This window comes from Lepidochelys olivacea, assembly GCF_965140295.1.
Source record: "Lepidochelys olivacea isolate rLepOli2 genome assembly, chromosome: 21".
NCBI classification, from domain to species: Eukaryota; Metazoa; Chordata; order Testudines; family Cheloniidae; genus Lepidochelys; species Lepidochelys olivacea.
The window spans coordinates 17359780-17382260 of record NC_140431.1 but is presented as its reverse complement, the minus strand read 5'-3'; the positions used below and the strand labels follow the sequence as shown (position 1 = coordinate 17382260).

The 22481-nt window shown below is 51.6% G+C and overlaps 1 protein-coding gene across 1 annotated transcript; it reads left to right on the top strand.

The window, feature by feature from the left end:
- Positions 1-1377: 1377 nt before the first annotated feature.
- GNAT2 (G protein subunit alpha transducin 2) lies at positions 1378-22239 on the top strand (the record flags this gene model as incomplete). Its single annotated transcript, XM_084611598.1, has 8 exons — positions 1378-1495; positions 6158-6200; positions 10005-10146; positions 11236-11393; positions 12969-13097; positions 13418-13547; positions 21007-21160; positions 21687-22239. The coding sequence occupies 8 exons, from the start codon at positions 1378-1380 to the stop codon at positions 21875-21877; spliced, it is 1065 nt and encodes a 354-aa protein (XP_084467724.1). The 3' UTR covers positions 21878-22239.
- Positions 22240-22481: the final 242 nt, after the last annotated feature.

The following is a 22481-nucleotide window of genomic DNA, read 5'->3' as shown; positions in this document are numbered from 1 at the left end:
CAACGTGATAACATTTGAATGCTGCATCCGACCAATTCCAGAATTTCAGGGAATGGAATTTCATGGGCAGAACAGTGTGGATTTTGGTGAAAACTCAGCAACCAGAAGGGGAAAAATAGGGAACACCTGGAACCCTTTCATCTGGTTAGCAGACCCAGCAGTTTCAACCACTTCTGCCATCATCTATAGATCAAAGAACCAGTTGGTGTTGCCACCTTCTAGCACAACCCCTGCTAGCTAGCTCAGCTCTACCCATCCTCCCAAGAAATTTTAACATGTGACCCCTTGAATTATTTATCTCCTAGATAGAAATAAGACTGGGGGACTGAAGGGGCATGGGACTGCACACAGAGCCCTTGGCTGGGGGTGGGAAATGGAGGACCCTGGTATGGGGGAGGTGGGGCACACAGAGCTACTGGCATATGTTGGAGAGCAAATGGGGGCACAGAGTCCCTGCCATGGTGGGAAAGTGGGGAATGGAGGACGTGGGAGGAAAGGGGAATGAGGGGGACACACAGAGCTGCTGGCATGGGGGAGGAGTCCCTGAAATAGGAGAATGGCACCCAAAGAACCTGTGGGGGGGAATGGAGGGGAGTCAGGAGCCTCGGGGGTGGGCAAGGAGCTCAGCTGATAGAAGCTATAAAGTGTGCAAACTACTAGTTAGCCAACGATCGATGAATTTCTAACGCACCCATCGCCGTGGTACTAGGGCCCCAGCTGCTAGGGTGCTGGCTGTTCCCCTTGGCTGCTGAACAGCCTCTTCCAGATCTGGAGCAACAGCAAGGAGAAGGCTGGTTTACCCAGCAGGCCCCGGCTGACATTTTTCATCTAGAGCTCTCCAGCTCTATAGGTCTGACCTGGGGCCCCCCAAGTCACACACCCCAGGGCCCCTGCAGCAGCGGGATTCCTTCCCTCGTGTGCTTGCAGGATGGGGGTCGCTCTCCCTTCCCCCCTTACATAATGAACCTCTCCGCCCCACCTGCAGCCTCGTCCAGTGTTCTCTGTTCCCAGGCATTAATCTTTGCCATCTTGGGCTCATTTAATTGGATTTCCCAGGTCACATGGTGAGATAAAAAGTCCCCAATCCGTAGGACAGAAAGTGGGTCATCCATGGGGAATTAAGGGAGAGGGGCAAGGTGAAGGGCTCCCAGGCTGCCTTCATAGCAGTCTCTGGCCAGCAGCTGTCCGGCGTGGAACTCCAGAGCCAGCCTGCGGCGTGCGGCCCTTCTCTGGTGCTGTGCGGGGTTAGGCAAAGAGATATATTTTTTCTCTCTCTCTCTCTCCCCACCCCGTAAAGGGTGAGTGACCTAGGGTGAAGAGCTGGAAGAGACAGAGGAGCTCGAGGAGTTAGAGGAGCTAGAGGAGGAAGACGCTGAGATGGGGAGTGGAGCGAGCGCTGAAGATAAAGAACTTGCCAAAAGGTCCAAGGAGCTGGAGAAGAAACTCCAGGAAGATGGAGACAAGGAGGCAAAGACAGTCAAGCTGCTGTTGTTAGGTAAGCATGGGAGCTGGGCAACGCTGCAGCTTGCCTGGGGCACCCTCAGCTCCTAGAGGTGGATCCAGAAATGAGCGGGCAGAGAAGTGGTTCTGTACCACTCAGAGCTGGTCTCCATGCATGTAATAAATGTGCAGTCTGCAGAGAATGGCCCAGCAGGGGATTCTGGTGATTCAGGATGAATGCAGGGTACGAGGGGGAGGTTAACCTGTAGTTCTCTGTTGGCTAAGCAGTGCCTGGGAAGAAGGCAACCCCGAGATGAGACGTAGTGATGCCAAGCTAGGGGAGGTGGGGCAAGAAAGGAGAAACTGGGGTTATTGTTGCTGGGCCTGAGGAAATCAGTTTATGTGAAGGGATTAGAAAATGGCAGTATCTGCTGGTGGTCAAGGGATGGGAGACAGAAGAAAGAGAAGAGGGAGCATGAAATGCAGCGCAGGACCAGGGCAGGAGGGCTTGGTCTGGCTGTTTCGGTCCATGGTGGGTTCAGAGATATGGTCACCCTAGGTTTTTTGTTGTTGTTTTTCTCGTTTTTTTCCAACTGAGAGGAGGATCCGTTCCTAAGTAGCACCAGATGGGCTCTCATTAGCTTGATGACTTCCTAACTGAAGCGATTAGCTGGGATACAGAGATTTCTCAGCCAATCGGATGTGACAAGAGGTCACAAACACCCTCTTGAGAGAAGCCTGGGTGAAGGGGGCAGCACCTCAGTAGGGATTAAAATCTATTTGTGATTTTCCAGAAGGGGCGGTAGGGCTGGAAATAGGAATGCTGTGGCTGGTGTCACCACTTGGTAACTACATACCTGGGTCTTTCAGCATTGGGGCGGGGGCGCTTTGGATTGATTGGGTGACTCACCGAGGGCCATGGGTGAAAAGGGAATTGATCAGAGAGTCATTGTTCTGGCCAAAAATGACAAGCAAAGGCGTACATGTCATGTTTCACTTCAGGTGAGAGAGTAGTGGCTGAAGCACAGGGCAGAGGATCAGGACACCTGGGTTCTAGCCCCCGCTCTGCTGCAGCCTCCCTGTTTGGCCCACAGATTCCCGGTCTGTGAAGCAGGGTGGGGGTATTATCCCTACCCCCCCCCGCATACTGTGGGGGAGGTGCAAGGGCTGGATCAGGCAGCAAAGCTACTCTGGTGAGCAGGGCAGGATCAAACCGCAGCTCGTTAGACGCTGATGAAGCGCTTTGAGAGCTCTAGCCTAGAGAAAGGCAGAGGGTGGTGGCGACTGGGTCTGTTACCTGCTTGTTGGTAGAAAACTTCATAAGCAGCGTGAATAGAAAGGGCTGCACTTTGTTTCTGAACACACTGATTTTACCCGATTACTAAAAGCCTCAATTTAGCCAAATATCCCAGTGGCAGAAGGGCCTGTGCTCCGAGTCTGCATTACCGAGTCACCAGCTGGAGGCTTCACAATCCTGCTGATCTCCGAGCTGCAAGCTGAAGCGAATGGGGGGATCCCACTGCTGGGCTGGGCGCCTCTCTCAGCCCTTTTACAGGCACTAGACCATGAGCGGAGTACTGCAAACAGCAGAATACTGGGGCAGGTCTCACCGTCAGCCCAGCACTGCTGAGGCAAGGGAGCCTGCTAGGAGATGCCGAGAGCACGCACGGTTTAGTCCTTCTAAAGCCGTGATGGAGCGGGATTCTCCAGCCTGCTCTTGTTCTCCTACAGCATCCCCTCTCCTTTCCCCTGGGCTCCAGCTCAGAGCACAGCTTCCTTTGGGCCTGTGCTGCCCAGTGAAGCTGCTGCTCACTCTGGCACATGGCAAAGTCTGGGGCACCCAAATCTTACAAGTGTGCACATAAAGTCAGCTAGAAGGGGCCCTGCTTGGTCACAGCAGGGGCCCAAGTGTCTTCTTCAATGCAGCTGTGGGGGAGGTGTAAGGGATGGATAGGTCCCAGGGAGGGGACACAGGAGATGCAGAAGGTAGGGAGCAGGTGCTAGGGTGAAGGTTAGGCCACTGGATGGTCATGGGTGGGGGGAAACCCCCCAGTGACAGGCTCCTCCAACCCATCTCTGCTTAGTGTCACAATCAGCGAGGGTAATTCACCACCTCCCTCTTCCAATCAAGATCAGATGTCTCCTCCTGAAAGAAAGGCTCCTGCTCACAATGAAGAGATGGGATCAATGCAGCAATGTCTGGCTGAGGTCTCTGGCCTGGGCGTGGCAGCAGCTCAGACTAGATGCACACAATGGTCTGAGGGGCCATCAGGTTGCACCATTCCACCCAGGAACTCATCACTGGGGGGTCAGTCCTGGTCTGCACCCCAGGGTGCCCTAAGCCACCCTCTGTGATTCCTATGCTCGCCCCTTGTGCCTGGAGAGAACTCCAAGCCTGCATCAGAACCGTGCCAGTGTGAAGGCAGCAGAATAAACCCTTGCTCCAGAGGGTGACTGGTGAGGGTTTAGGAAAGATGGCACCTAAGCGGAGAACTGAGATTGAGGGTAGAAGCCCCTGCTGGAAACCCAGCCTCCCACCCGGCTCCTAGAAGAAAAGTGAGGCCAGCAGGGCCGTCTCAGCCCAGAGCCACCCTTTGCAGCTCCTGGGGTGAATGCTCCCTGGAGTTCTAGGTTACAACGCGGCTGCCTTGCTGCTCGCACTGCAGGGGCAGGAAGCCTGCGCCTGACTCTGTGCAGCACCGCAAGGTTCATCCAGGTGACGGCAGGGAGGCTGGGATCAGTGTGATTAGGCCCTAATTCTAAGCAGCTTCCTGGTTTGGAATAAGCTGCTTAAAACGATAAGATGAGGCGCTGCCCGGCGCTTGCAGCCGAGAACTGAAGGGCAGGCGATGAGAATGGAGGCAGTAGAGAGGAGGGGGAGGTTAAGAAAAGCAAAGCGCGGGGCTGGGCTGATATGCCCAGGGGCTGAGGCCCTTACCATGCAGGGAATCCCAGCTCCAGGCTGAGTTCAGGCTGCCCGACATGGTCCTTTCTACCCTGCTGGGGCACAGTATGATGGTCCCAGCATGACAGACACACGGGCCTGGCTTGCTGTATAGGGTTCCACTGATGGGGGGCTTATGGAGTAACTAGGTCCCCTGACCCCATAGCAATGACAGGTCCTTTGTGCCAACAGCAGCCGGGGACATAGCTCTTGAGTGCCCCCCCCAGCGGCTAGCCTTTGAGCACTGCTCATGGGCTCTGGAGGGAGGGATCTCCAGCCTTCCTGGGCCAGGGAAATGAGTCGGGCCAGGGGGGAGCCTCTGAGGAATAAAAAGGGGGCATGAGCAAGGCACAGGGGGGTCTCCCTAGGCCTGAGAAAACTGTTCAGGCCCTGCTGACTGCAGGGGTGGATGGAGGCTGGAAGGTTCCCCTGATCCACCAGACCAGCAAGGCTCAGTACTGAGAGGAGCAGGTGGGATAGGAGCCAGAGCAGAGGGCTCAGTGACAATGCATCACATAGTCTGCAGGGGGGTTAGGTAGATGGAGGGGGACGCTTGCAGACTTAGGCAAAGGGGTGTGGAAGGATGATGGAAGCTGCAGTGTATTGCTCTGGCAGATGGATCCTGGAGGTGTGAGAGTAGTGAAGGATCTGAATACCAAGCATCCAGGCAAGAGCTGGGACAGGAGAGTTAGGGCAGCCAAGTAGTGGAGGCTAGATACCCTTATCGAACTACAGGGCTGGAAGGGACCTCAACAGGGCACCTAGTCCATCCTCCCATGCTGAGGCAGGCCCACCCCAATGGCTATAACCTATTTTCAAGCCCCCCGGCCTCCCGAGCCCACCTGTTCCAGCGCTGAACTTGCCTTGCAGGTAGAAAGTTATTCCTAAAAAATCCAACCTCAGCCTCCCTGGCTGCCAAGTAAGCGGATTGCTACTTGTCCTGCCCTCGGTGGCCATAGAAAGCAATAGATCACCGGCCCCTACGTAACCACCTTTACATATGTTATGTTCCCCCCTCAGCCTTCTCATCTCTAGACCACACCTGCCCAGTTCTTTCCTCATCCCCTACCCTGCGGGGCACCAGATGGTTTGAACCCTGGGCAGGGAGACAGGTTTGGGCTAGAAGCACCTGGCCCAGCTTCCACACAGTGAGGCCTGTGTGACTTGCAGCTGGCTGGCACGGAGCCTTCCAAGGACTGGCTCAATGCCGGGGAACAGCGGCAGTGCAGGAAGCACGGCCGTCCCACGTGCGCCTCCCCCTTCCCAGAGCCCAGCTCATCCCGCTCAGGGCAGGCATGCATCAGTGCACAGCGAGGGGAGCTTAGCAGCGCGGGGGGGGGGGGGGGCGCTGAAGGGGAGAGTCCAGCTGGTTCTGCAAAAGCAGATTCAATCCCTGGTTCCTAGACACCCATTTTGACTACTCCCTCAAAACAAGGCCTTTCCCTGGGCTGGGCTCTTGATGAGCTCTTGGGAGCCCAGGGCCCGGATCAACTGACCTGTTTGATCCACATTAATATGCCACTAAATAACCCTGCACTGGAGAAATCCTTTCGTGCTGCACTGTCCAAGGGGCCAGCCTCAGAGAAAGGTGCAGGGGGGACAGGAGTGAAGTGCAGGATAGATGCTGGATCTGAGCGCTGCGGATCCAGGTCCTTACGCTGGTCCCAGTGCCCAAGGATTTGAGTGCTTCAGAGCTGCTGTCCCCTTGAAGGCGCACGCGTCTCTCTCTTTCTGAATGCTGGCACTCAAACGTTTCCTCGGGCTCTTTTCCAGGTGCCGGGGAGTCAGGCAAGAGCACAATCGTCAAACAGATGAAGTGAGTACCATGGTAGGGCTGAGGGTCAGCTGCCCAGAACATAGCCCAAGGCAGTTTCCTTGTAGGAGCCTAATCTGAGCATGAATATAGTGTGATTAACCCCTACACTGCTGCTGGGCCAGGCTGCCTCCCATCTGGCCATAGCTTAGCAAGATTAATAAAAATGGATTAACCAACTCAAAAATAGCATCTGCAGTTATGCTGGCAAGCAGGAAAAGGTGCCCAGTTCTTCTGCTTCGAGGCACGAACTGATCAGCAGTTGGGGTCTCTTCATGTGCCATCTCAGTTACAAGTGATGGGTGGGGGTGGAAGTTTCATTCCTCCCACACACCTCAAGACAAGGAAATCGGCAGAGACAGACAGCAGATCTAGCATCTCCGCACCTGTGCCCTGTGGAACGTCCCAGGGAGTGGCTGGAGTATGGGAACATCCCATGTGAACTGTTGGCATGTGGGGTACTGGTGGCAAGTTCATAGCCAGCCATACCAAACACCAGGTTGCAAGTCTCCAGGCACAAAGGAGGAGGAAACCACCACACCCCCTTTGTGCGTTGTTCCTTGCTATGCTGTGTCACTGACGTTAGCCCCGGGAGGGGTGGGGGGCAGGGAACACAAACCATCACGGAGTTACACAGGGAGCAAGTGAGCTCTATGCATCAGCAGAGTCCAGCTGCAGAAGGTCCCATGCGATCTGACCTTCCCCTATGAATCTGAGGCTCTATCATAGGCAGAGCCATGTGTGGTCAGTCCAGGAGCCAGTGAGCTAATCCATGCCATGGGTCTCAGACCGCTTTCCTTTCAAAGCTGGTACCCTGATCTTCATGGAGCCAGCCGATGGAGGGAGTTCTCTCATTGCATCTGGGCTTGGCTGCAAGGCACCTGTGTAGATCACAACTGGCCCAATTGTGAGCTAGGCTGCATGCCAGCACAGAGGCAGATGGGGTGTAAGGAACTCCCTTTCTCCCCTGCATGGGGCAACACATTGTGAGAAACTGCTAGCAGATGCCACTCAAGCCGCTTCCCTCCCACATAGTGTTCAGCGGTGTGGTTCCTCAGCTCTGCACCAAGGGGAAAGTCAGCTATGCCAGGAAAACAGCAGGCATTCCAGCCTAGGAGTAAGCAGGGGCCAAGCTGGCACATTTCAGTCATAGAATATCAGGGTTGGAAGGGACCTCAGGAGGTCATCTAGTCCAACCCCCTGCTCAAAGCAGGACCAATTCCCAACTAAATCATCCCAGACAGGGCTTTGTCAAGCCTGACCTTAAAAACCTCAAATGAAGGAGATTTGACCACCTCCCTAGGTAATGCATTCCAGTGTTTCACCAACCTCCTAGTGGAAAAGTTTTTCCTAATATCCAACCTAAACCTCCCCCACTGCAACTTGAGACCATTACTCCTTGTCCTGTCATCAGCTACCACTGAGAACAATCTAGATCCATCCTCTTTGGAACCCCCTTTCAGGTAGTTGAAAGCAGCTATCAAATCCCCCCTCATTCTTCTCTTCTGCAGACTAAACAATCCCAGTTCCCTCAGCCTCTCCTCATAAGTCATGTGTTCCAGTCCCCTAATCATTTTTGTTGCCCTCTGCTGGTCTCTTTCCAATTTTTCCACATCCTTCTTGTAGTGTGGAGCCCAAAACTGGACACAGTACTCCAGATGAGGCCTCACCAATGTCGAATAGAGGGGAACAATCACGTCCCTCGATCTGCTGGCAATGCCCCTACTTATACATCCCAAAATGCCATTGGCCTTCTTGGCAACAAGGGCACACTGTTGTCTCATATCCAGCTTCTCGTCCACTGTAACCCCTAGGTCCTTTTCTGCAGAACTGCTGCCGAGCCATTCGGTCCCTAGTCTGTAGCGGTGCATGGGATTCTTCCATCCTAAGTGCAGGACTCAGCTCTTGTCCTTATTGAACCTCATCACATTTCTTTTGGCCCAATCCTCCAATTTGTCTAGGGCCCTCTGTATCATATCCCTACCCTCCAGCGTATCTACCTCTCCTCCCAGTTTAGTGTCATCTGCAAACTTGCTGAGGGTGCAATTCACACCATCCTCCAGATCATTTATGAAGATATTGAATAAAACCAGCCCGAGGACCGACCCTTGGGGCACTCCACTTGATACCAACTGCCAACTGGACATGGAGCCATTGATCACTACCCATTGAGCCCGACAATCTAGCCAACTTTCTATCCACCTTCCGTCCATTCATCCAGCCCATACTTCTTTAACTTGCTGGCAAGAATACTGTGGTAGACAGTGTCAAAAGCTTTGCTAAAGTCAAGGAGCAACACGTCCACTGCTTTCCCCACATCCACAGAGCCAGTTATCTCATCATAGAAGGCAATTAGATTAGTTAGGCATGACTTGCCCTTGGTGAATCCATGCTGACTGTTCCTGATCACTTTCCTCTCCTCTAAGTGCTTCAGAATTGATTCCTTGAGGACCTGCTCCATGATTTTTCCAGGGACTGGCCTGTAGTTCCCAGGATCCTCCTCCTTCCCTTTTTTAAAGATGGGCACTACATTAGCCCTTTTCCAGTCGTCCAGGACCTCCCCCGATCGCCATGAGTTTTCAAAGATAATGGCCAATGGCTCTGCAATCACATCCGCCAACTCCTTTAGCACTCTCTGATGTAGCGCATCTGGCCCCATGGACTTGTGCTCATCCAGCTTTTCTAAATAGTCCCGAACCACTTCTTTCTCCACAGTGGGCTGGTCACCTCCTCCCCATGCTGTGCTGTCCAGTGCAGTAGTCTGGGAGCTGACCTTGTTCATGAAGACAGAGGCAAAAAAAGCATTGAGTACCTTAGCTTTTTCCACAACCTCTGTCACTAGGTTGCCTCCCTCATTCAGTAAGGGGCCCATACTTTCCTTGACTTTCTTCTTGTTGCTACCATACCTGAAGAAACCCTTCTTGTTACTCTTAACATCTCTTGCTAGCTGCAACTCCAGGTGTTATTTGGTCTTCCTGATTTCACTCCTGCATGCCTGAGCAATATTTGTGTACTCTTCCCTGGTCATTTGTCCAATCTTCCACTTCTTGTAAGCTTCTTTTTTGGGTTTAAGATCAGCAAGGATTTCACTGTTAAGCCAAGCTGGTCGCCTGCCATATTTACTATTCTTTCTACACATTGGGATGGTTTGTCCCTGTAACCTCAAAAAGGATTCTTTAAAATACAGCCAGCTCTCCTGGACTCCTTTCCCCCTCATGTTATTCTCCCAGGGGATCCTGCCCATCAGTTCCCTGAGGGAGTCAAAGTCTGCTTTTCTGAAGTCCAGGGTCCGTATTCTGCTGCTCTCCTTTCTTCCCTGTGTCAGGATACTGAACTCGACCATCTCATGGTCACTGCCTCCCAGATTCCCATCCACTTTTGCTTCCCCTACTAATTCTTCCTGGTTTGTAAGCAGCAGGTCAAGAAGAGCTCTGCCCCTACTTGGTTCCTCCAGCACTTGCGCCAGGAAATTGTCCCCTACACTTTCCAAACACTTCCTGGATTGTCTGTGCACCGCTGTATTGCTCTCCCAGAAGATATCAGGGTGATTGAAGTCTCCCATGAGAACCAGGGCCTGCGATCTAGTAACTTCCATGAGTTGCCGGAAGAAAGCCTCGTCCACCTCATCCCCCTGGTCCGGTGGTCTATAGCAGACTCCCACCACGACATCACCCTTGGTCCCTGCACTGCCTCTCCTTTGGGCTGGGGGGCAAGGGGCCAATATCTGTGCTGCAGGGAGAGGACTGGCAGGGGAAGCAAGGCTGTGATCCCTGCTAACAGCTGTGTTTTATTCCCCTCCCCCCACAGGATTATCCACCAAGACGGTTACACGGAAGAAGAGTGCCTGGAATTCAAGTCCATCATCTATGGCAACGTGCTGCAGTCAATCCTGGCCATCATCCGAGCCATGTCCACGCTGGGGATAGATTATGCCGAACCAGGGCGAGGGGTCAGTACGCTGCCCCTGCCACCACTAGAAGATCTGATTGGCCCCTGGACAGGGGAAGGTGGAGGAGCGGGTGGTCCCCACGTGTTCGTCTGTTCGAATGCCTGCAGTTCCCAGTGATATGCAGGAGTCCTGGGAGAAGCTGCTGCTGAGAGGAAGTTTGTTCCTTCTGAGCCCCCGAGGGGGCGGGGACGGGACGGGACGGACGGACAAGTGGGGGTTGGTTCACTGGTGTTCGCTCAAGCTAGTGTGTGAAGAATAGCAGTGTGGATGCTCAGGCTAGCTGTGTAAGTCCAAGCCCATCTGACCCCCTGGGTCTAAGGTCGGGGGCTAGTCCGAGCCTAAACTGCAGCATCCACAGTGCTATTTTTAGCATGCTTGCTCAAGTTTGTCTACCAGGATGGGGAGGCTGTGGCGTAGACAGAGCCCGTGTGTCTCATTCACTCCTGCTAGTGCCTGCTAGAAGCCACTCGGTGGGCAAGTGGCAGTCGTCTGGTTCCACTTCCTCGCGATGTAGATCATAGAATCATAGAATATCAGGGTTGGAAGGGACCCCAGAAGGTCATCTAGTCCAACCCCCTGCTCAAAAGCAGGACCAATCCCCAATTAAATCATCCCAGCCAGGGCTTTGTCAAGCCTGACCTTAAAAACTTCTAAGGAAGGAGATTCGGAGGGGAGGAGATCGAAAAGGAAGGGCAAGACCTCCAAGTGTGGGAGAAAGGAGCTGTGGGGAAGGAGAGTCTAGAGATGAGTGTCCTGCTCCTTTCATTATTCGCAGAGGAACGAGGAGTTTGGTTTTCCGTTGTTTCAGGCACCACGCTGCTATGGTGTGTTGCCGTCTACTGGTTAAGGAAAGCATTCTGGGAGCAGCTTGAGTTCCCCACTCCTGGGCCGGTAGGATTCTGGATATGTTTCCCCACATTCTCTGGGGAAGCTGTTCTTGAAAATCAGCAGGGTTGAGTGGGGAATTTAAATTTCAAAATCCAGATTAAAATCCCACAAAACATGACCCTGTTCAGATGGGCCCAAAGCAGGTCTGCCATTCACACCCATCTCTGGCCCCAGCCTGCTCACCGGCTCTGTCTCTTACAGGATGATGGGCGGCAGCTGTGCAATTTGGCAGATTCCATCGAGGAGGGCACCATGCCCCCGGAGCTAGTAGACTGTATAAAAAAGCTGTGGAAAGATGCGGGAGTCCAGGCCTGTTTTGACAGAGCAGCTGAGTACCAGCTCAACGACTCCGCTTCCTAGTAAGTCTGTCCCTATGACCCAATCATTAGGAAAAGCACCTGCCAGACAGCGAGACCCTCCAGGGATGGGCACGCACTTATTGGGACACAGAGGGCTCATCCATCGTTGGAGCTTAGTACCTTGAATCGTCCCCTTCGCTGATGCTGAAGGGACTGATGTCTTTATGGAGCAGGTACCACCCCCCTCTACTGCCACGTAAAGCAACTTGGACTCAGCTTTTCACCAGCAGCCAAGGGGAAGGAAAGGAGAAATTCCAGGTAAAGGGGCCAATCTGCTCCCTTTGAAGCCAGTGGAAGTTTTAGCACTGAGTCCAAGGAGAGCCTTGTCCATCAAAGGAAGGGTACATGCCCCTTAAAGGGCGTTAGAAGACAAGCAAGAGAGACCAGAATGGCTTTGAAGCATCGAGTTGCATGCACGCTCATAATTCACTGTGTAACAAGTGAGGTCCTCTGTGCTCCCACTTGGCCCAGAATGCTCCGGGTGAGAGAGAGAACACAGGGGATTATCCCCCATGGCCTGGATAGTGCTACTGCGTCAGACAAAGCCCCTAAACACCACTGACATGTGACTATCACTGCCTGCCGGAGGGGGGCTGCCTGCCCCTCGTCATCACCATTACTTGACGCTGCGCAAAAACCCTGTTAAACCCAGCCAACCAAGCGATGCTGAATTCAGCCTAGTTCCTGTACCCTTAATTGATGCCACATGCCAGGGTATGTCAGGCCACCAATCTGTCTCATGCACGATACAGGCTGCACTATCTGAGGCCAATGAGCCTCAGGGCCAAATGCTGCTTCTGCTCACAGTAGCGTAAATCCACCGAAGACAGTGGTTACTAGACACAGGCTGGTGTCAACACCATTGCAACTTGTCCCGTCAGGTTAGTTAAACATAGTTCAAGGGCCCAGAGCCGTGGCCTGGCACAACGGCTGCAGAGCGGAGGCGTGGGCACATTGCAGGCAATGCTGCAGGGAACACACGTCATTTTTCACGCTGCTGATCCAAATGTGGCCACTCTCTGCCCTAATAAACCCCGGCCTGCCATGCAGCTCCCTCGCAGGCTGCGGCAGCTGCACCGTCCCATTCAACAGCAGGATGGAGGAGCAACTGTGGATGCTGGAACTTAAGGTTACGGGCTTTCCAGACCACAGCATTAACGGAGCTGCTCTATCACCTCCCCCCAGCAGGGTCCACCTGTCTGCCTCTGTCGGTTGTCCCTTGTCTCAGGGTTAGATGGTCAGTTCTTTGGATCATAGCAGACCCTGCGTGTTCAGCACCTGGCACAAGGGGGTCATGGCCCACGCTCCTAGGTGCTCCTGCAATGCAGGTGAGAAGGGATGTGCACGTTTTGACCCTGGTTAGTCATGAACTGAGATTTTCTTGCTCTACAGTTGGGCTAGAAAGAAGTCTCCTCTCCCTCAGGCTAGTAGAATTGCTTGGACCTTCCCACTGTCCTCTCCTATGATTGCTAGCTCACTGATAACCCCTTATCCCAGACCTCCTTCCCCACGCACGATAGCTATATTCCCGATCCCTTAGGGCTGCTCCCAACAGCTCTCTGCATTCCTGCCTAGCTACCTGAACCAGCTGGATCGGATCACAGCCCTGGATTACCTGCCCAATGAACAGGATGTACTACGATCTCGAGTGAAGACCACGGGGATCATAGAGACCAAGTTCGCCGTCAAAGATCTTAACTTCAGGTGAGCATAGGCGCACGTGTGACCCTCTCCCCTTTGGTGGCATCACCGACCCAGGTATCCTGGCCAAATTCCAGCTGGGATAATCTTCCTTACATCCTCTCCTAAATGGCACGTTTCTTGGCTGGTGTAAATCTGCAGAGCGCCATTGCGCTGTCAGTTGGCAGCGGCTAAGGATCTGGCTCTCTGCACTCATATACAGAGCTGCCACATCCTACCGGGCAGGGGCTGGGTTTCTGCGGTGGGTGCTGCGACTGCCTCTGTGTTCAGTGCTCTGGTTGGGAAGGGGCTATCTAACAACAGCAGAATTACTCCCTCCACAGGATGTTTGACGTGGGAGGACAGCGGTCAGAGCGCAAGAAGTGGATCCACTGCTTCGAAGGCGTGACCTGCATTATCTTCTGTGGAGCCCTCAGCGCCTACGACATGGTGCTGGTAGAGGATGATGAAGTGGTATGTTCTCTCAATCCCTAGCTGCTGATGGCACTGAGACCTCTGTCCTCTGTCACCAGAGCACAGCTGGGCAGCTGCTCTCCCCGTTTTCAGAGCACCAGGAAACGGACAAAACTCCCAGCTCAGCTGGGCGACATCTGAGAGCCACCACCCAGATTTGAAGAAAATAGCATCTCCCCAGCACAGACACTTGCTTGGTGTGAAGTGCCTGCATTGCCCGGAACACAGGGAGGTGCAGGCAGGCAACAGAGCCATGAAGAGCCTTGAACGTCAGCTCGCGGTTTACACTGTGCTGCTCTGATGCAAATCCAGGAAGCAAATAGCACTTGCCTGACATCAGATTAACTCATGTCTGAAAATAAATGCCCCTCTTCCAGCCAGTGCAGCTGGCAACTAAAACCAATTCAAGTAGCACAGTGACATCCCGTAGCTGGTTAAGACAAAGGATATTTCAGTGGGGCTGCCCAATGGCTTGCCTTCAAGAGGGCATGAGAAATCAATAGAAGGAAGATGGGCTTGTGGTTGAAGCATGAGGTATGAGAGCAGGATACTGTTCCCAGCTCTGTTCTGTGTGTGACCTTGGGCAGATCTCGGATGCCTGGATTTTCAGAAGTACCCGCACTCCTCGCCGATTTCAATAGGCGTGGCGGGTGCTCGGCCCCTCTGGAAACACACACTCAATTGTTCTGCAGCTTCCGCCTCTGTCAGTGAGAGATCATAGCCCCTACCTCTCAGGGTTAGCATAGGGCTGAATTCAATGGAACATCTGTAAAGCAAGCGGAGGGCCCCGGACAGACGGCGTGGCATTTTTATAATCAGCCCTATCGGCACATCGGTTTCAGAACCTGTAAACTAGGAAGTGAACGTGGAAAGTTCAGAGGAGAAATTGGGAAGGGCTCAGACGTGAGCCACAAGCATGGAAACCTGCTTCATAGCAAGAAACTAAAGATGCTCAGTGTGTTTAGTTTGTCCGAGAGAAGGTTAAGAGGTGACTTGATCCCAGCCCGGAAGCTCCTGAGCAAGGAGGTTTCCAATGGCAGAGGATCTTTAATCTAGCAGACAAAGGCTGACAGACCCAACGGCTAGACACATGCAGACTAGACAGAAGGTGCACATTTTTAGCAGCCAGGATGTTTAACCGTTAAGACAACCTACCTGGGCACATGCCGGCATGGGGGGCTTAGAGACGAAGTGCTGCCGTGCTTAACAGCTGCTCAGTGGAACCCTCAGCCCTGGGTCAGGAGCCCAGGCTCCCTATACGATGCATCGGGAGAGCTGGGTAAGAATGGGATTGACAGAACCCAGCAACCTGAGCAGGGAGCCACCTAAGCTGGCCAGTAGAAGAGCAGGGGCTTGGCATTGCCTCAGTGAGGTAACCCCACGGGGTTGGGATGCTATCCCCAATAGGCAGAACACTCACCTGGCATGTGGGAGATCCAGCTTTGAATCCCCACTTTAATCCGGAGCAGGAACTTGGACCCTTGTCATCCGTCTCCCAGCTATATGCCCTGAGGTGTGTTCCAGGGCAGGTCTCTCTCGACCTCTCCTGCTGAAGCTGTTCTCCTTTGTCTGAAACATTTAAATTGCCCTTGGAGCAGGGACGGGACCCTGGGTCTCCTAGGAGGGCGCACTAACCCCTGGGCTATAGTCTCTCTCTCTCTCCGGATCAGTGACTATTTCACTATTCCACATAAAGAACAGCTTCGCCAGAAGAAACGGAGACACCCACCCCAGAGTATGCCAGAGCCTGACAGTCAGGGCACTCAGCTGAGGTCGGGGAGACTCAAGTTCACGTCCCTGCTCTGAATGAAGCAGAGGGGGATTCAAACCTATGTCTTCCAGGTGAGTGCTCGAACCACTGAGTGACTGAATATAGGGTGAATCGGAACCATATGTTGTGTGGGTGAGCGTGCTCCGAGCATGACCGTAAGATTGGGCACAGCAAGCGAGGCAGGTGCGGGTAACACCTCGCTTGAGGATCGGGCCAGGCAGCTCAGCGGTCTCAGGAATTAGCGGCTTTGCACATGTCCACCAGTGGAAGCTGAGGAATTTAGGCACATGCAGGGTTAATCAGCAAGTGAGTGGGGGTTTGAGGATCTAAATTCCTTTGTGGATCTAGCCTGGAGTCTTTAAATCAAAATCTCTTCCTACAAGTTCTGCGATAGCTCAACCACAAGCTATGGGGCTGGGTGCAGGAATCCCTGGGTGGGGTTCTCTGGCCCGTGCAGGTCAGACTAGATGACCTCTTTTGTTTTTAAAAGGTATGTAGCTATGTAGGAACTAGAAAAAGGACAACAGCCAAACAGCATGGCCAAGACTGCAGCAATCCCTGGGTGGGGTTCTCTGGCCCGTGCTGTGCAGGTCAGACTAGATGACCTCTTTTGTTTTTAAAAGGTATGTAGCTATGTAGGAACTAGAAAAAGGACAACAGCCAAACAGCATGGCCAAGACTGCAGCAATCCCTGGGTGGGGTTCTCTGGCCCGTGCTGGTCAGACTAGATGACCTCTTTTGTTTTTAAAAGGTATGTAGCTATGTAGGAACTAGAAAAAGGACAACAGCCAAACAGCATGGCCAAGACTGCAGCTTTGAGAAACTCTAGGAGAATTACCACATCCTGTGTGGGGACAGAACAGGTGAAATCCTGGCCTTGCTAACGTCAATGACAAAGCTCCCATTGACTTCACAGGGCTAGGGTTCCCCTCAGTCAGTGGTTGCCCTGGTTGCTGAAGGTCAGATGTCAGTGTAGGGAGGAACTGAAGTTTGAGTGACAAACCAACCCACAGGAAGTGATGCACCTGTAACGAACGTAAGTGCATCAGAGAGTCAGCGATGGCTTGCAGAACTAGCCAGGCAGCAAGCTGCAGCTAAACAGGTGCACCCATAGCTGAAGAAATCCCTTAGAACAGTTGGCAGTTTTACCATGAAAAGCTATTCATAATTCTGCTGCTTATATGTGCAGTTACATAACTGATGGATGGAAAAATCATTGTCCATTCACCCACTGCTTGCTCACTTTGTGTAGCAATGCAGGGGAAGGCAGCCACAGATGGGCCCGATCCACCCCACCACTCTGAACCTGGCTCCCAACTGCAGCTGGAGCCCCTCTCCAAGGGGCACCCTCATTACCCTGGGAAGCAGAGACAGAAAAAGATGTGTCCACCATAAATCCCAATCCGCTTCACTTGACTCCCAGTGCAATGCTGTGGCCAGAAGGGCTAATGCCGTCCTGGGAGGCATCAACAGGGGACTCTTGAGTAGGAGCAGAGAGATGATTTTCCCTCTGTAGTTGGCACTGATGTGACCAGTGCTGGAACGTTGTGTCCAGTTCTGGAGATCACAATTCAAAGAGGATGTTGATAAATTGGAGAGGGATCAGAGAAGAGTCACAAGAATGACCAAAGGGTTAGAAAATGTGCCTTATAATGACAGACTCCAGGAGCTCTATTTAGCCTAACAAAGAGAAGGTAAAGGGGTGACTTGATTACAGTCTACAAATACCAATTTGGGGAACAAATATTTAATAACGGGCTCTTCACTCTAGCAGTGAATGGCCTACCATGAGCCAGTGGCTGGAAGTTGAAGCTTGACAAATTCAGGCTGGAACTAAGGCATACAATTTTTACAGTGCAAGTAATTAACCATTGGCACAACTGACCAAGGGTCATGGTGGATTCTCCATCACTGACCATTTGTAAATCGCCGGTGGGCTGTTTGTCTAACAGCTCCGCTCTAGGAACGATGTGGGCCAGATCTCTGGTCTGTGCACTACAGGATGTCAGACTAGACTATCACAGTGGTCCCTCCTGGCCATGGAATCGATGAGTTTGTTGCCAAGCAGTTCCTACCCTTTATTTCCTGTCTTTTAACCAGTTACTGCTCTATGAGGACCTTCCCTGTCATCTCACGACTACTTAGTTTGCTTAAGAGCCTTTGGTCAGGGACCTGGTCAAAAGGCTTTCTGAAAATCCAAGTACACTATATCCTCTAGATCACCTTTGTCCACATGCTTGTTGACTCCCTCAAAGAATTCTAAGAGATTGGGGAGGCATGATTTCCCTTTACAAAAACCTGTGACTATTCCCCAACAAATCGTGTTCAGCTGTGTTTGATAATTCTGCTCTTTACTATAGTTTCTACCACTTTGCTCAGTACTGAAGTTAGTTTTATCAGCCTGTAATTGCCAGGATTGCCTCTGGAACCTTTTTAAAATAGGTGTTACGTTAGCTATCCTCCAGTCATCTGGTACAGAGGATGATTTAAGCCCTAGGTTACATACCTCAGTTAGTACCTCTGTAGCTTCATATTCGAGCTCCTGGGTGAATCCCATGGGTGAATCCCATCTGATCCTGGTAACTTATTACTGTTTAGTTTGTGAATTTGTTCCAAATGTCCTCTATCGACACCTCACTGTGGAACAATGCCTGAGATTTGTCACTCAAACAGGGCCCAAAGAGGACTGAGGGGCATATTCTGGTTTTGGTTTATAACAGATGAAAGAACAGAGAGCCTTCCTAAATCAGACCACCACCACCCTTAGGATGATTTGTATTTCAGTAACTCCTAGCAGCCCCAACCAAGACCAGGTTACCCATGGTGCTACACACTGCATGGACCAACAGTAGCGACAGCCCCTGACCCAAAGCATTGACCATCCGAACAGACAAACAGCATGGCGGAAATAACGGATCATCCTCCCCCTTGCACAGGTTGGGGCCTAAGAACCAGGGAGATTGAGACCTGCCCATGTTCACACAGGGAGGGCATGTGGGGCAGAGCACAGAACAGAACCCACATCTCCTCAGTTGTGGTCTAGTTCCTTCACCCCAGGGTCTGATACTCCAGCTCCATCAGACACTGGTGATCTGATGCCCCCCCTGGCAGGGAGAGGGATTTATCCATCTCTGACTGCTGGGATCCCACAGAGCATCCGTCCAGGTCATCTTGCTCTGGGACTTCCTTAAAGAGAAGACAAGAGGAGAGTGAACTCTAGGATCCAGGCTTGTTCCTGCAGTGCCAGTCATTTGGTTCCTGCAGGCCAAACCGAGGGCTGGTGGACTTTCACAGCAGCTCCCCTTACATGCCACTCAGCCTCCAGCTTCCTTGACCAAGAGTCTCTCCAGAGCCCCCATTTCACGTAAAAACAGCATCAAGGGAAAAATCAGAGCAGTGCAGCCTGTGGGGAATGTTTCGGATGCTGCTAGTCAGGCAGGGCGCTGGCTCCATAGGGGCTCTCAGCCTCTCCTTCAAACACCACACAGAGGGTGAAGAGCAGAGAAAGCTGGCGACGAGGAGGCAGAAAACAGTAACAAGATGCCTCTGGTACTCTCTCCCCCTGCTATGAGCAGCCGTCTGAGGGAAGCTAGCCCATTAAACACCAGTAGCCCTCCTGCATGCAGATGGTTATCCTTCAAACAGGACACCTGCTTCTCTTCCTCCCTCAGGATGGATTCATGCAGAACGGCTCCCTGGCCCTGCAGGTTATTAAAACAAACTGCTTTGGAGGAGATTTGCAAATCAGAGAACATGGTCTACAACTTGTGGAGAGTTCTCTTTTTAGAAGACAAGAGACTATGGATGCGGGAGACTGAACTCCTCCCTCTCTTCTTCTCGGAGGTTCGACTCAGAAGGGACAAACCAGGGGGCAGCATTTTAGACTGTTTCACAAGATGCTGAAACAAGTCTACTCTGGTACCCTTCTAGACAAGCAAGGGGCACGTTCAAGCCCTTGGGAGCAAGAAGAGAAGGAGGAAGAAATGCCTAGTGACTAGGACATGGGAAACTTGGGTTCAATTCTCACCTCAGAATTCCTTGTGTGACCTTTGGCAAGTCACCTAATCTACCCTATGGCTCAGTTTCCTCCATACAGTGGGGATAGGACTTCTCTGCCTCTGGGGTGTGTTGTGATCCATTGTTTGCGGGGTGCTCATACTACCAGGGGGTAGCGTTGGAAGTGGCTTGCGATAGTGCCATAGCAGATATTTGGGCCAGCGTGTACTAGTTTTCTCAAGGAAGATCTTCCTAGCACAGCTGACTTGCAAACCCAGAGGATAAGAACAATCTTGCTTTGTGAAGGGCACTGTAGTGATCAGAGGATGATTTCTGCAGGGCTGGCCTATCCTAAAGCACCTGCAACTCCTCTTGTGGTTGCTGCAGGAAGACCCATAGGCGATGGCTCATTAGAGAGAGCACATACCCACTGCCATCTCCCACAGCACTCCAAGAACTGGCCATCATTTTAGTAATGGGGTCTCAGCTCAGTTATTTAGACAGTGACTTCTCACATCTGATTCTTTCCCACACACAGAGCCTGCCTTGCAGCAATTAGGAATCTGGCATTAGCTTTCTGACATTAGGAGAGATTTACATTGAGGGTGTAGAGTGACAGAAGTCCTTCATTCTGGACTCCCCAGTAACTGTTGTGAGAACCCATAAAAACAGCCAGCCGCCTATGGTGCGGCAATAGAAAGAAGTAGGGCTACCGAGCTACCTGGCTTTGAGGAGCAGGAATGTGAGGATTCTCAAGGCAAAAAGAATCCTCCAACATCTCTAACCAAGCAGTTCAAGACTTTCCTATCATTGGCCATTTTGATAAATATTCTCCCATAGAAACCACCCACAACTTTCTCTTTGGCAACACTTGTGCTTATTACAGCAAAAGAACAGAAGAGTTTGCAAAAGACAAAAGGTAAATCAACTTGCTGAAATGCAGTTGGTTTGGCTGCTGGCTTCCAGCTGCTGTATTTGAGTCTGTACTTTTCTCCTCGCTGCCAGGAGAACTTGAAGTTCAGCACCAGAATCTCTCAACACTTTCTTGTGTCTCAAGAGGGCTTTATTAGCAGTATTATGGTAGCAGCTGGAGGGCCTTGTGATGGACCTGGGCCCCATTGTGCTTGCACAGAACAGCCTCTGCTCTAATGAGCTAACAGTCAAGTGAATTTGTCCCCCTTGTACATTTTCAGTCATGGCATCATCTGAAAATTGAAGTCCTGTTGAAACTGCAAAAAAGCCACCATGGAAGGGTGCCAATTCGCTTTGTTTAAAATCCAGTTGGTCTAAAGCTTCTGCCTAGCCATAGAGTCCTTATCTGGGCTACGACAGACAGGAAACATCACAGCTTTATGACCAGCAAAGGCTTCACCACTGTAACAGTAGAGTGCTGCCCTCACTTTTACAGCTGCAAAATCTATGGAGATCAAAAAGCAAGTTCAATTAGCAGCAGCTCAGGCAATGGCTGTTGTAGAGCCTCAGCCTGTGTGAGGAACAAGCTTGAGTGGGAGTCGGGACTTGCACATGTTAAGCCACAGAAACTTGAGTGGGGGGAGAACTTTCAGAATGTGTTTGACCAAGCAAGGACCTGCCCGCCCCTACTTTCTGAAACCAGAATGAGCAGGGTCTTTACAACACAGCCCACCTCTGAAATTTCTTTACAAGTGATATGGTCTTTTTGTCTGTCTTCAGAACCGCATGCATGAGTCCCTGCATCTGTTCAACAGTATATGCAACCACAAGTTCTTTGCTGCCACCTCCATTATTCTGTTCCTCAACAAGAAGGACCTCTTTGAGGAAAAGATCAAGAAGGTCCACCTCAGCATTTGCTTCCCAGATTACGATGGTGAGTTGGTCTAAAAACTCTACCTCCCTCCCTCCCTCCCCCCCCCCCATTTATGGTAGTGTTTAGGCCCAAATCATCCTCACCCAAGTTTAAAAAAAATCAAACCTGAGTAATTAGTGGGAAGAAAAATCACAAAAGGCACAAATGGATAGAAAATTCTCCTCTTGGGAAAAGTCATTAGGATCAAGCTAGGTCTCTGCAGCTGGGAAAAGGAGAGGATCTGTATTAAGCATTACCACCTTTGGGTGATTTGGTAGGAACAAAGAGGTTCTGACACAAGGCTGACCCACCCCAATAAAAAGGTCTGCTTGCTCTTCACCTTTTGTGTAGAAAGCACACGTCATTGCCCAGGGCTGTCACTCCAGTTCTGTTCTTTAACATGCATTTTATTCTCTCAAAACAACATGACAAAGGATCACATTTCCTCTGCTGGCCACAGATCCATGGGCTTTGAGGAGTTTCTAATTAGGACAGTCTTCCTAATCAGCAGCACTTATCAGCAGAGTTATTTCCTTCCCCGAAATAGGTCCCAATACATTTGAAGATGCAGGAAATTACATCAAGAATCAGTTCCTTGATCTCAACATGCGAAAAGATGTGAAAGAAATCTACAGTCATATGACCTGTGCCACAGATACACAGAACGTTAAATTCGTGTTTGACGCAGTCACAGATGTCATCATCAAAGAGAACCTCAAGGACTGTGGTCTCTTCTAGAACTCCAACTTTTGCAGGTACTGTAAACTTCAAGCAGAGAACTAAAAGCCCATTGTAAGTCACAATTTAGCCACTTTTACTACCAAACGGACATTGTGAGGTGTAGGAGACAATTGGTCTGACTCCTCACCGATAGTTAGGGCCCTACCAAATTCACAGCTGTGAAAAACATGTCATGGATCATGAAATCGGATCTCCTCCATGAAATCTGGCTATTGTAGGTGCGGGACCAGATTTCACAGTGTTGGGCGGCTGGAGAGCAGTGGCTGCTGGCCAAGAGCCCAGCTTGGAAGGCAGAGCTGCCACCATCAGCAGCGCAGAAGTGACAGTGTCATGATATGGCGTTGCCACCGTTACTTCTGTGATGCTGTTGGGAGTGGCGCTGCCTTCAGAGCTGGGCCCCTGACCAGCAGCTGCCCTTCTGACACCGTGAAATTTATTATTTTTAAAATCCTATGACCGTGAAATAGACCAAAATGGACTGTGACTTTGGTAGTGATAGTGCACCGCGCGCTCTGGAAAACTCTGCTTTTTTGCCCTTGTAAGCAGCAATATTACCACTAAGCCACTGGTTCTCAGCTTTTTCCATATGGGGACATCCCTC